General features: G+C 44.7%; 1 protein-coding gene across 2 annotated transcripts in view; it reads right to left on the bottom strand.

Moving 5' to 3' along the window:
* slc35b3 (solute carrier family 35 member B3) overlaps positions 1-14755 on the bottom strand; it is a 70586-nt gene extending 55831 nt beyond the window's left edge. The window contains exons 1-3 of one of the 2 annotated variants that reach the window (XM_028790824.2): positions 14363-14755; positions 9021-9109; positions 5886-6156 (exon numbers count right to left, since the gene is read on the bottom strand). In XM_028790824.2, coding sequence (XP_028646657.1) covers positions 5886-6156; positions 9021-9109; positions 14363-14383 — 381 coding nt within the window. In that variant the 5' untranslated portion in view covers positions 14384-14755. The remainder of the gene's footprint in view (positions 1-5885; positions 6157-9020; positions 9110-14362) is intronic. The other variant, XM_028790825.2, reaches the window with a different exon arrangement.
* Positions 14756-15039: the final 284 nt, after the last annotated feature.

Below are 15039 nucleotides of genomic sequence, written 5' to 3'. Positions count from 1 at the left end.
AATCCACCGCTCTATCGCGGTTCAGCTATCGCACCCCCGCTATATCGCGGAAAAATTCAATAAGTACATCCTACCTGTAGTGTACTTTGCAGCCAATTCATAACAAAGCATACTGTTTTCAGCTGACAAAGTTTCACATTACAGCACCCAGGTGATTTCTTACAAAGCCCGTTATTGGCGGAAAGTGGAGACTCAACCAATCAGAGCGGATTTTATTCTCTTGGGCTCTGATTAGCTGCTGCTAACGTGGTGTAATCTCGCAAGAACAGCGAGTGTGGGTCACCGACGAATCGCGTATACCTTGCTTGTGGTCCGACATTTGTGAGCTTTTCGTTTGATTTAAGCCCTACGATGGCTCCCAAGCGTCCTGCATCTTGTAAGCCTTCTGGTAGCAGTGAGCCTAAGCGCCAGAGGAAGCCCTTGACCATACAGCAGAAGGTAAAACTGATGATGATGATGATGATTATGTCACTCATATCTTTAGCCCGACATCTGGGTATCGTATGTGTATCCAAAGTGTGTTTTAATAAGTTTATATGTGTTTAAAGTGTGTGGCAGGGGTATTTTAAGGCTTAAACTATAAAAAAAAAATGTCTTTCTGTATCGCGGATTTTCAGCTATCACGGGTGGGTCTGGAACGTAAGTTCTGTGATAGGCAGGGGATCACTGTATACTCTAAACAATTAGGGTTAGAATATAAATGGCAAGCTGGTTAAGTTTGATGATGTTAGTAAACTAGGAGTGGAGGACAGTGGAGAAACAGCCAAGTCATTATAGATGGACCTGGGGGGGGAATACAGGCTTAGGCAGATTCAAGAATGATAAAATTACAATTATTTAAATTAAAAGTATTACCCACAGGCTACTGACTCTGCTGGGGAGCAGAATTATTTAAATTAGAATGAAATCAGACGGGCAAAAGGTTGATAATCAGGACATGAAAGCAAAATGGTAATTCAAAAAAAAAAAAACACAGCAGAGGAGTCAAAAAGACAAAAATAATTTCATGTAACCGGAGCCCAAAACATAACACAAAAGTTGGAGTCACAATGAGAACTCCAAGCCCTTATCTGTGACACTGTGATGTCGTGCGGCGCCCATTTCTCGTTGACCTTCCCTATCAATGGCAAAGCAATCGCCAACTAGATGGTGGGGTCTATAAAATAAACAACATGGCGCGCAAAAAAATGTACTGAAACTAAAAATTCAACTCATCCAGTGGATTTGTTGGCCTCGACAGCCAAAGTTTACATTAATTTTTAAAGACAAAGGAAAAGCCAGATACAATACAAATTTTTCTATAGCCTAAAAATCACACAAGAAGTGGGCTTTAACATGCCCTGCCTTTTGATAGCCCGCCAGCCTCGACTCTCTAAGACGACAAGAAAAAACGGGAAAAAAAAAATGGAAGACGCCTCGGGAAGGGCAGTTCGAAGACAGAGCCCTTTCCAGGTAGGCTGGGCGTGCAGTGTGCAGTGGGGGGTCAATAATTCTTTGCATTTCTATAGCGCTTTACCCACTATTTAAAGCGCTCAGCAGTTGCAGGTTAAGGGCCCAACAGAGCAGAGTCCCTATTGGCATTTACGGGATTCGAACTGCAGATCCCTAACCTCAGAGCCACCACAATACAAACACAATACACGTCATCCTCAATACAATAGAAATATTACAAGTACAGAGCAGAGCTCAACAGCAGATGATATCCCATAATATGATTTGGATTTGTTCAAATTACGACATCAAGATGTAAAAATATTACATTTGATTAAAAAAAAAAAAAAATGAGGTTTTAGACTTAAAAGTACCCATCAGGAGAAGGTCCCGAGAGTGGTAGTGGACTCTGCACTGTGAAGGGGAGTCTAAGGATGCCAGCCACAGTGGGTGATATGCTGACCTGCTGTGCGCACTGCAAGTCAAGAGAAGTGAAGTTTAAGCGATGCAAAACGCCAGTGAGGCCTCATCTGGAGTGCTGGGTGCCATTTCAGCCACCATAAAACAAAGGGAGACACAGCAGCACAAGAGAAAGACCAGAGATATGAGAGGGAGCCGAGCCTTTACAGTGGACCCCAGCAATTCATATACCACACAGGGTAGGGGAGAAACATGCGAAGGGCAAACCTTACACACCAATGTGAAAACGTTCAGACAGTGAACAACATAGGCATAGAAAAGTGAGCAAGTAAAGGACTTTAGGGACCTTCAAACCTCAAGCTAATGTTACTTTGAAGAAATTAGATGAGTGGGGTTGGCCAGCTTATTGGGCCGAATGGCCTGTCCATCTTCTGCATCCAAATGGTTCTAATGTTCTAGCTGCCCATCTTCTGATTTTGTATTTCAGGGTAGCACTGACTGAGGTGGAGTTTAAGTCCCATGTGCTCACTTCATCTCCTTGTGTCATCTCACAGTGTAAAGACATACAAGTTAGGTGAGCTGTGTGTGTGTGTGTGTACGTATATACACTCAATGATGGGCCGGGCACCCTCTTCCTTACTTGTGCCCAGACCTATCTAGGACAGGTTCCAGCTCACCTGTGACACTGCTGTGGAGAAGCAAGTTATGAATATGGATGGATTGATAGATGGTTTTGAATTGTTGTATGTAACAATGGCAAAAAAAACTCAATCTGCTTTGTGTGTTGTGAACGGAGACCACCACACTAAGAAATGTGAAAATGTAAAAGTGCACCTTATGAGAAGGATTTAAGAGTCGTAGTGGACTTATGGGTGTGCAATCCGATGATTTTAGATTGTGATCGATCTTAAAGGAGTCCACAATCTAATTTTCAAGCGAATCGTACAGATTGTGATCTTTTATATTCTTCTAATACTCGAGGCCAAGTCCACAATCCAACAGAATGATTTCCCGTTGTGACTGGCCAAATTATGTCACATGTCCCCACCATGGCTTTCTTGTGTGAAGAAGTTGAACAGTTTGTAGCACGCAAGCAGCATGGAAGATGAGGAGCTTGTGCCAAAGAAGGACTTGACATCAGTAGTGTGGCAGTGGTTCAGCTGTGCGCAAAGTTATATGTAAAATTTGTCAGACAACGGTCAGCACTTTGGGAGGCAATATGACAAATCTATTTAATCATCTTAAAAACGGAGACACTCGAAGGAACATGAGACTGTTTCAGTCCGGTCAGTACAACCCCACTCTTCTGTATCTCATGTGGTCGCATGGCAAAAACAGTCGTCACAGTCGAAAAAACAATGGAAAGAGGTGACTGGGGCGGTCACATTCGACCTAGCTAAGATATGGTAAACAGTCAAAGATGTGGACAGCGTGGGTTTTAAAAAACTGATGCACACTTCAGATGTGCGATATGATCTTCCAAGTCGCAAATATTTTTCTGATACGGCCATTCCGCATATGTATAGCGATTACTGACAACGGGTTGTGAAGCAATTAAAGAATGGCAATTCTTTTGCAATGACAAGTGAGGAGTGCCGATTACAATTTTTTAAAGAACGTTCATGTTTGAAAATGTCAGAATTTGAAAATTGCCCTTGTTTACATTTTACTATTTCTAGAATTATTTTCGTATGTAATCTGTTCACAATTGAATTCAACTTTGTTTGATATTTAAAATCAAGTGTAACTTCGGTCTTAATGAGTTTGAGCCCAGATATTCTCTTAAGTGTCCACCACATTGAAAAGACAGACGGCAATTCAGATTGTGATTTTGTGTTAAGAGGATTGGGATACGGTTATTTTGGAAAGATCACCCACCTCTAAGTGGACTCATCACTATTAACTGCCAGACAGTGTTCAGAAGCCATTAACAGAATGTCAGGTTATATAGCGCCTTGATGTGTGCAGTACAAGTCACTGGAGGTTCTGCTCAAGCTTTATAACACACTGGTGAGGCCTCATCTGGAGTCCTGGGTGCAGTTTGGGTCTCCAGGCTACAAAATGGACATAGCAGCACTAGACAAGGTCCAGAGAAGAGCGAGTAGGCTGATTGAGGGGCTACAGGGGATGAGTTATGAGGAAAGAGATTGAAGGAATTGAACCGGTTAACCATTTAATGTCAGTAAATGTAAAGTATTATACATGGGAAGTAAAATTGTGAGGATTGAATACACAATGGGTGGTCCTAAAATTCAGAGTTCACCTTATGAGGAGGATTTAGGAGTCGTAGTGGACTCTAAGCTATCAAATACCCCATCAGTGTTCAGAAGCCATTAAGAAGGCTAACAGAATGTCATGTTATATAGCGCCTTGACATGTGCAGTACAAGTCACTGGAGGTTCTGCTGAAGCTTTATAACACACTGGTGAGGCCAAATCTGGAGTCCTGTGTGCACATTTAGTCTCCAGGCTACAAAAAGGACATAGCAGCACAAGAAAAGTTCCATATTACGGGGGGCTACAGGGGGCGAGTTATTTATTTAAAAGTGTCTGATGGGCAGGTGTTGACATAAATAATAAAACATCTCCCTCTGCCTTCTGAAATTGTAAATCCATTTTATTAGATTGAAATCCTCCATCAGTCCTGGCCTTGTGTGCACAAATCCCTCCACACAGATGTGGCGCTCAAAGCAAACCGCTCTAACTGTTCATTTCTTTTTCTTGCTATCATGAGCTCAAACTCCAAGAGCCAAAGTAGCAATCGGCAGAGGCGGCACGGTGGTGCAGTGGGTAGCACTGCCGCCTCTCAGTGGAGTTTGCATGTTCTCTCCGTGTCTGCGTGGGTTTCCTCCCACAGTCCAAAGACATGAAGGTTAGGTGCATTGGTGATCCTAAATTGTCCCTAGTGTGTGCTTGGTGTGTGTGTGTGCCCTGCCGTGGGCTGGTGCCCTGCCCAGGGTTTGTTTCCTGCCTTGTGCCCTGTGTTGGCTGGGAATGGCTCCAGCAGACCCCCCATGATCCTGTGTTAGGATATAGCAGGTTGGATAATGGATGGATGGATTTAGATAGGAATATAAATAACAAGCTGGTTAAACTGGCAGATGATACCAAGATAGGTGGATTAGCAGATAATTTGGAATCCGTTATATCATCACAGAAGGTCTTGGACAGCAGACAGGTTTGGGCAGATGAAATTTAATGTCAGTAAATGTAAAGAATTACACATAGAAAGCAAAAATGTGAGGTTTGAATACACAACGGGCAGTCAGAAAATTGTGAGTCCACCTTATGAGAAGGATTTAGGAGTCATAGTGGACTCTAAGCTATCGACTTCCAGACAGAGTTCAGAAGCCATTAACAGAATTTTAGGTTATATAGCGCCTTGACGTGTGCAGTACAAGTCACAGGAGGTTCTGCTCAAGCTTTATAACACACTGGTGAGGCCTCTTCTGGAGTCCTGTGTGCAGTTTTGGTCTCCAGGCTACAAAAAGGACATAGCAGCACTAGAGAAGGTCCAGAGAAGAGCGACTAGGCCGATTATGGTGGTCTACAGGGGATGAGTTATGAGGAAAGATTAAAAGAGCCGAGCCTTTACAGTTTAAGGAAGAGGAGACCGGAGTGAATTGTTTGAAATTATTAAGTACAGAGGGTTGTGATGGTTACTTTAAAACGAGTTCAGCAAGATATGGGGAAACCGTTGGAAACTTGCACAAACATTAGAAAGTCTTCACACAGAGACAAATGGAATAAGTGAGCAAGTAGCATGGTAGACAGCAGGACTTTAAGAATCTTCAAAACTCGCCAACATGATGTTTTTGAAGTGGACAGGACTGCCAAGCAATGTTGGGCTGAATGGCCTGTTCTCATCCGGATTGTTCCAACATAAATACTATTTGCAAGATGGGAACAGGAAAACTGAGAGTGTGTTCAAAGTAAACAGCAGGACACCTGCCACTTGTGTCAATTTGAAGCAAAACCAAAGAAAGTCGTGACGCAGTGCAGAGTCACCCACTTTTTAAAGGCCTCCCAGCTTACCTGCAAGTAACCATAGATCAAGTAAAAAAGGAACACTCCGGAAACACAAATGCAAAACTGGGCTGGTGGACTGAAACAGCTTAAATTGAGGCCCAAGACACGCAGGTCTTCAACAGATTTGATATGAGGGGACATGGTCTCGCCCTTGGAAGGGATAGTGATGGAGATGTGCTTTCTGGAGGTGCCATACTTCAGGTCCATGAGTCCAAGTTTAGTGTTCATGGTGTGCGCCGTGCAGCTGGAAACTGGATCAACACCAGGCTTGTCCAAGCTGAAAAACAAAAGGACTGTAGTGATTACGACAGTATTGCACTTTCACACCAAGTCACAAAAGAAACTAACTGATTTGTGCTTCACGGGCCTGATGACATGACCATGTTGGGGGCTTTGTGAGAGATGATGTGCCGCTTGTGTGTTTTCCCAGAATTTCTGATTTGTAAAGCAGGAATGTGTGACACTAACCTGCAAGCTCATTTACAGTGAAAATAAAGAAATTACTGACATTTTAATTAGGCAGTTAACGTCACCATCTTCAACACCTCAGCACAGACCGGGGGCCATTCGAATACCCAAATCTCAAAGCAGGAACAAAATGCTGGCATTTCCAAAAGAAGACATTTTTAGATCATTTCTTTCCTTCTCACTTGAACTGCCCGATATGTGTGTTGGTCTGGGGTACAAATCCACACCGCTTATTTATGCAGGGGGGAGACCATAAGCAAAGCTTTGATCCAACATTTACTCGGTGCCCCCACCCAGGGCAGTGCTTATGTACGTCTGGTGTGCACAGTGGGGGAAAGGAGTCTTTGATCCCAATGCTGAATTTGTACGTCTGCTCCTTTACCAAGAAATGAAGTCTCGAATGTTTATGGTAGCTTCATTTTAATGGAGAGAGAATATCAACCAAAAATCCTGAAACAAACACATCACAAAAAAGTTAAAAATTGATTTGCATGTCATTGAGTGAAATATGAATTTGATCAACTACAACCAGCTAGAATCCTGACTCCCACAGACTGGGGATTACCAATCAATCAATCACAGACCCTCCTGATCTCAACTTGTGACGTGTGTAAAGCCCACCTGTCCACAGAATCAATGTATCTGCACCTGGGCGTTACTAGGTAACAACCAACAGGAGGCGTCTTTGGGACTTGGCACCAGTAGGTAAAGTTGCTCCCTGTGCCATTACGGAAAGAGCCAAAAATTGTGCACTGTACCTGAATGGCCTTTAGAATAACGTCGGCCCATCGGTCTGTGACCTGAAGTGGACGTGTAATTGGGTTACACAGCTGGATATCAGCAGCGAGAAGACAAAGCAAGGTGTCAAAATGAATGGCGTGGATGTTTTAGAGCAGCCAAGTCATAGTGCTGACTTGAGCCCAACGGGGGTGGGGGGACCAGAAATGAGCACCCGCCAATGTGTCTGAGGCACAGCTTTTCAGCAAAGAAGAGTGGGCTACGACTCCTCAAAAGCAATGCAAGAGACTGACGTCAAAATGACGAGACGTGTTCTATCGCTGCTAAAGGGCCTGCGGCCAAATCTTAAAACTATGGAGACAAGCACCCGTTACAAGACTGAAGGGGTGTTATATGACTTTGCTTATTGAAAAAAAATATTATTGTGTGTTCACTCTGTTACTGTTGTACTAAATTATGTCTAAAGAACGGAGGCCATTAATTTTGTAAAATCTGCAAACACAGATGACATGCGGAAGGGGGCAAAAGCTTATTCACAGCACCGCACAAAAGAGGGACTTCAACAGCTTGATCACAGAAAGAAACTTAACTGATTTGAATCAATGGTCAGTTGATCAACAATTTCTTTCATAACTTTAGCAAACGTCTTAATGGCTAATCACCTTTTAGGGCTGACCACGGCCATCTGCTATATACACAGTATAGGCCTACCTCACCTGTCACTGGTGCCCCTCTGGATATGCTCAGCCCTCTTTGCTCTTTAAGATCGACACAACTTTATTTGTCCCCAGGGGGTAATTTGGCTTTCAACAAAAGCTCTTTTAATAAACACATAAATAAATAAAGATAAAAAATACACATATACACACAGGGGAGGGCAAAAGTAGGTTTACAGTTATTTGAATGGAAAGAGACATACAGATGAGGATTAGTACAATGGCTTTATTAACTAAACAGCTTTAAGAACAAGACGACAAATAACACAACAATTAATAAATAAATAAGAATACAAAAGTAAACTCGGGTGGCACGGTGGGTAGCACTGCTGCCTCGCAGTTGGGAGACCTGGGTGTTCGCTTCCCGGGTCCTCCCTGCATTGAGTTTGCATGTTCTCCCCATGTCTGCGGTGGGTTTCCTCCCACAGTCCAAAGACATGCAGGTTAGGTGCATTGGTGGTCCTAAATTGTCTCTAGTGTGTGCTTGGTGTGTGTGTGTGGTGGGCTGACGCCCTGCCCGGGGTTTGTTTCCTGCCTTGTGCCCTGTGTTGTCTGGGATTGGCTCCAGCAGAACCCTGTGACCCTGTAGTTAGGATATAGTGGGTTGGATAATGGAGGGATGGATGGAAGTAAACTCTGTTTCACATTCTCACAACTGTAAACTATCGTCCACCCATGTAAGTGTGTGCACATACATACATCCATCCATCTTCCAACCCGCTGAATCCGAACTATATAATTTTATACAAACATACATACAGTCCACTGGTCAGAACATGCATCAGAATGACTTAAAAGGAAAGACATTTTTAAAAAGTCCTGCCAAGTCCACCGAGAGCCCCCCGGACTTTGTCTATGTGTTTGCTACTGCGCTGCACTCTTTACACCCCGTGGTCCCGATTCAAGCCACGGTTGGCACTCAATGAATGCGAGCCCAGCGGACTGTGAATGCGTTACGCTGTGCCTACTCACCCACTTCTCAACTTGTATTCCTCCTGGCATTACAGTGGGTTTGGAGGGTCTTCAGAGCCCTTCACTTCCTGCACACTTTCTCCATGTAAAATTAAGTCCAAATACAGTAATTTGCCATTTTTGCCCACCACCCTACACTCAATAACCCTCAACGACAAAGTTAACATACGTTTTCAGAAAGGTTTGCAAATGTATTAAAATAAAAAATCAAACAAGTGAAATCTCTCATTCCTAGACGTAGTCAGACCTTTTGCTGCGGCCCTCCAAATTGTGCTCTGGTGGTCCAGTTTGCTTTAATTCTTCTTGGGATATTTCTAGAACTTGATTGGCATCCACCTGTGGCAAAGTGAATTGATTTGACAAGGTTTAGAAATGCACAAGTGTACCTGGGAGTAGAGCTGAAGTCAGGGGTTTCCATACACTTTGGGTGAAGCCCCCCGACCCCCAGATTTTATACTAACAAACAATAATTTGTCACGTTGTTTAAGATGTCTACTTTGTGCAAATGCAATGTTAACAGAGTTTGGGGTATTTCACTTTTTGTTGAGGATATCCAGTGGGTCTTTGTTAACTGGGCCTTTAAAAAGTTTGGAAAATTCCAGAAGATGATGCCAGGCCTTTAGGTAATCCCACAATTCACTTCTGATAGCCCAGTAGCCTAACAAGAACCAACAAGTAGATGGATGTTAAGGTCATCCACTAAACTCAATGCCTCTTTGACTGAAGAATCAAAATCAGTCAAGACCTTCGAAAAAATGTGGCTCATCCTTGAGAACAATTTCCAAATGCTTGAAGGCTCCACGTTCATCTGCACAAACAACAATACACAAGCATAAACTTCAGGGGACCACCCAGCTGTCATAGCGCTCAGGAAGGAGACACACTGCGTCTTCTAGAGAACAACAGACTTTAGCATGAAAAGTGCAAATCAATCCCAAAACAGCAGTAAAGGACCTTGTGAAGATGGAGGAGGACACGGGTAGACACGTCTTGATCTCCACAGTAAAATATCAACATCACCTGAAAGGTGGCTCAGCAAGGAAGAAGCCCCTGCTCCAAAGCCGCCATCAAAAAGCCAGACTGCAGTTTGCAATGGCACATGGGGACAAAGACTTTACCATCTGGCTAAATGCCCTCTGATCTGATGAACCCGAGACCAAGCCATTTGACCCTAATGACCACCGTTATGTTTTGAGGACAGATAGCGAGGCTTGCAGGCCAATGACCACCAAATCAACCATCCAGCATGGTGGATGGGAACATCACGCTGCAGGAGGGACTGGTGCACTTCACAAACAGGAGGTATCAGGAGGAAGGGCAATGATGAAGATACCCTGTAGCAGCATCTCAAGAGCTCAGCCTCAAATGGGTCTTCCAAATGGCCAAGGACCCCAAGGAGACCAGTCTGGAGGAATGGGCCAGAATTCCAGCCACTTGTTGTAAGAAGCTTATGGATGGCAAATTAAAATGCTTGGCTCAAGTTACATGATTTAAAGGCAATGCGACCAAATATGAACAAAATGGATGCAAATGTGTGACCCGCTGGAATTGAGAGATAGTCAATAAAAAGTGAAACACTTGGTCGGTGAAGACTGTTGGAAAAAATGACTTGATCTGCACAGAGCAGACGTCTTCAAGGATGTGCCAAATTTACACTTTGTTAGTATAAAATCTGCAGAGGGCTTATAAAGTGAGTGCGAAAGAATTCATCCTGAGAGTATGGAAACTTCTGACTTCAACCGTAGAAAGTTGTAATTCACACAACATGTCAGGACAAAAAGCAAGCCATCAAGTCCAAGGAACTCTCTGTAGACCTCTGTGACCAAATTGTAATGAGGCCTAAATCAGGTCCATTTGTAAAGCTTTTAGAGAGTTCTTAACACCACAGTGGCCTCAATAAAGGCCGAAACCAGCAGGATTCTTCAGAGAGTTGGCCGTCTGGCCAAAACGAGTACCTGGATAAGGGCGGCCTTGGTCTGGAAGGCAGTGGAAAACCCAACAGTCACTCTGAGAGTGCCTGAGGACAGTTCTTCTAACATCGGAGAACCAGGCAGAAGAACAAAAATCTCAGTAGCATAATCATAGATAGATAGAGATAGATGAAAGGCACTATAGATAGAGGAAGTGAAAGGTGCTATACGATAAGGTAGGTAGATGGAATTGAAGAGTCGCATAGTGTGGGGTCTCCTCAGTCTGTCACTGAAGCTGCTCCTCTGTCTGGAGATGATCCTGTTCAATGGATGCGGTGAATTCTCCATGATTGACAGAAGCCTGCTCAGCGCCCGTCGCTCTGCCACGGATGTCAGATGGGTGCAAATCTCAAGTAAAAGCCTTATGACAGTCGCTTGCAGTTGGCCAAATGGCATGTAAATGGCACTAATAGAAGCAGGATGGAGAGAAAAAAAAAAAAAAAAAAAAAAAAAAAAAAAGATTCTGGTCTGAAGCACACGATTGTATCGTATGGACGGTCACTTGTGTTCTCTTCTGTGAATCTTATTGTATTGACCCCTTTTTGACACCCACTGCACGCCCAACCTACCTGGACGGGGGTCTGTCTTTGAACTGCCTCTTACAAGGTTTCTTCCCCACCCCCCCAACTAGAATTTTTTTTTTGGGGAGTTTTTCCTTGTCTTCTGGGGGGCTGTCAAAATGCAGGGCCTGTTAAAGCCCACTGTGGCACTTCCTGTGTGGTTTTGGGCTTTACAGAAATAAATTGTATTGTATTGAAGACACAAAAATCAAACTCTTTAAGCAGAACTCTAATCATCGTGTCTGGCAAAGTTCAGGCAGTACTCATCACCTGCCTAACACCACCCCAGCAGTGAAGCATGAAGCCAGCAGTGTTATGCTGGTCAGAACTTAGAGAAGGACGAATGCAGCAAATTACAGAGCAGAATCCTTAAAAAAAAAAAAACACCTTTGCCTTCTAGCATAACAAAGGCCCCAGGCATACAGCAATGAGTGGCTTTGTGACAAGTCCCCGAGTGGCCCAACCAAAGACCAGAGTTTAACCTCACAGAATGTGTGTGTGTGTGTGTGTGTGTGTGGGGAGACCTGAAGATGGCAGTTAACAGACGCTTCCCATTCAATCTAACAGAGCTTAAGAGGATCAGACAGGAAGAATGGGATAAACTGTCCAAATCCAGGTGTGCAAAGCTTGTAGAGACTTCACCAATAACACACAAAGCTGTCACTGCTGCCAAAGAGGCTTCTACAAAGTAGTGAATTAAAGGTCTGATTACATCTATAAATGAAAGATTTAAATCTAAAAACCTTCCTGAAAATGATTTCACTTTGGGTTACCAAGCATAGATTGAGGGGCAAAAATGGGAATTCCCCCCCCCCCATTTAAAATTAACTCTACAGCAGGAAACATTCTGCAGAAAGTAGAGTCTGAATGCCTTCTGAATCCACTGTATACAACCTCAGATTCCAGCTGCCATTTTTGCGACTGATGACCCTGTTGGTCTTGTTGAGGACAGTGGTGCTCCTGGGCTGATCAGATCTTTCTCTTATGTTACTGTGGCTGTCCAGCACCCCACAATAATACAAATCTTTACATTTACTCATACAAAAAATATCAAGTATTGGGCCAAATACAAATTGTACCCTGGGTCTTCAGCTGGGATTTAGTAACCCCAAAGGAATTGGCAAATTGAAGCCTCTTACCTTATAAGTTAAACTCTTGACAGAAATGTCAAAACACAGACGCCCTTTCTGGGCCTCCAATTTGTCATCCATTTCAATACAATAGGGGGCATTGATGACCAACTGCCCTTCAGGGCCCATACTGCAACATCAGCAGCCGTACCACCTGCACTTCAGATCAGGTCACCATCCATGTGCAGCGTTCAGGCCCAGCCAGTACTTGGATAAAACACCAAACAGGGAAGGTTTGGGTTGTTGCTGCCGGAAGGGGGCCTTACCCTGTAGTCTGTGTGTGGATCCCAGTGCCCGAGTACAGTGATGTGGACACAGTGCTGTAAAAATGGCCTGACCTTTGGATGAGCTATAAACTCAAGATCTTGACACTCTGTGGCCATAAAAGGGCACCCTTCATAAAGAGTTGGGTGTATCCCGGTATCCTGCCTAACTTGCCCACCTCGGCCCTCTAAACATCTGCTGTCAGTTATTGGCTCTCTCCGCCACCATCTAACAGCTAATGTGTGGGGAGCGTGCTGGCACAAAATGGCTGCTGTCACATCATCCAGGTGGACGCTACATCAGTGCAAATTATTATCATTCCACTCTTCCAGTCTCACAGATTCACTCTGGACAACAATCACAACATCAGTTTGTGTCTTTAGTGTTTCTCAACCTTTTTGGTGTCACGTCCCTCTTTCTCCCCCCAGGTTCGTGTCTTTGCATTAAAGCACATTCTCCTCGATGAACATACAGCAATCAAGACCACAATCATCAAGGGGTGAGATTTAGCGAGATCATCAGAGCCCCCTGCTAAGCCCACTCTGTGACACCGCTACCATTATAAACAAACAGCAACCCTCGACCCACTGGCGGCAGCCCGCAACTCAAAAGCAGGTCTCGACCCAGTGGTTGTGAAACACTGACGGCCACCGACAGACTATGAGGCACAACTCCTGGTCCAGACTGTGATCCTGTCCCAACTGTGCTACTGAAGATCTATGATGGCACCTGTACTGGCGTGTGTCACCAACCCACTGCAGATGATACAAAATGTTTGGGGGGGCGTGGGGGGGCACAAGGCACTGGTATTTTCAGATCACCACATCGGTTCCCTGTAGAGGCTGATCCTGGATGCCTGCCCATCAGCTCCTCACACAGACAGAGAACTGTGTATGGAGACACTTGTGAGGTCCTCTGCTCCTGCTTGACCACACAGTGTCTGGTGATGCCAGCACAGACTTTCATTATGTGAAGCTCCAAGCTGCCCACCTCCATTTGAAATTCTGATCCCCCCAGTGAGTTTAAGACACATTTGCAGACCCTGTGATTTTGTCACAATGACTTCGATTGTAAACAAGGAAGTGCAACTCGCTGGCATTTTGTCCTGAGCTCCTCACTTCTGGTGATCCGTCTTCTGACTCTGTCCTGTCACACTTGTCCCCAAGCTGTCCACCAGACTGATGTCGACCTCTTGTGTTAGTTACTTTGGATAAAAGCGTCTGCTAAGTAAGTAAATGGTAATGTAAAGAAGAAGCCTGGCACCGTGGCCCGTCATTTACTGCGTCTCTGCCACTTCCACTTCTCAAGAGGCTGCGGCAGGGACCCCCAAACACAAACATTTACTTCAGTTCACAATTTGATTCCATCTCGCCTGAAGAAGGGGCCCCGAGTTGCCTCCAAAGCTTGCATATTGTAATCTTTTTAGTTAGCTAAGAAAAGGTGTCATTTTGCTGGACTTCTCACTACAACTCACAAGTAAACGAAACCCGCTGGAACCTCCTGACACAGAAAATGTAGAACCCGAGAAGAACAAGCAATTAGGACAACGACATTAAAGCAACGGAATGAACTCTGCTTAGAGAATCAGCAAAAATAAATAAATAATTAATGAAATAAGAAGCGGCGGTCCGAGCAGTGACACCGGAGACGAGGAGCTCAACTCACCTCCAACAGTCTCGAGCTCATAGGGGCGGCCGGCGTCCTCGGTTCCCCACGTAATTCATTCTAACATCATGAAGAGAAAGTCCATGGAAATACTGAAGTCTCCCCATCTACGTCCATGGCGAACTTCCAGCAGCCCCGCACTAACGTCCTCTAGTCAGGCGAGGCTTTCCCGACTCTTCCGCGTGTCAAAACGACGCGACCCGCGCGGCTTCACTTCCGGATTGGACGCGTGTTGCTCGCCAGTTTATAATCCCGCCCTCCCGAAGCCCATCGCCCTACGTGTTCGCTCCTCCACAGCGAGCCTCAAGTTGGAAGTCGCGATAACCGTGACTCTCATCGCAGTCCTTCAGGCGAGCCTTTCACTGAGCGGCCACTTCCGCATTCTGCGCGGCGTCTCCCAGCGGCAGCCAACAACTTCCGTCGTGCTGACCTTTGAACTCTGACGGGTAGTGAGAGGCTCGGCTGTGGCGGTGCTGCCGGGTCGTGTTAATGCGATTGAATCTGACGATCTGTTACAATAATCAGTTAATAATCGGTGTTTGATTACGAGTGTGTTGTTTATGGGTCATCTCCAGCTACTCTTTTGAAAAAGTCGGGTTGAGATTGAGGTTCAAGCACCGAAGGTGTGTTGCGGTGCGTGGAGTTTGTTTTTGGTTTTTTTTCTGTCCTACCTGCCT

This window comes from Erpetoichthys calabaricus, chromosome 6, assembly GCF_900747795.2.
Source record: "Erpetoichthys calabaricus chromosome 6, fErpCal1.3, whole genome shotgun sequence".
In the NCBI taxonomy this organism is placed as follows: Eukaryota; Metazoa; Chordata; class Cladistia; order Polypteriformes; family Polypteridae; genus Erpetoichthys; species Erpetoichthys calabaricus.
Note: the sequence above shows the minus strand (reverse complement) of the source record. Positions and strands in the feature narration are given on the sequence as shown.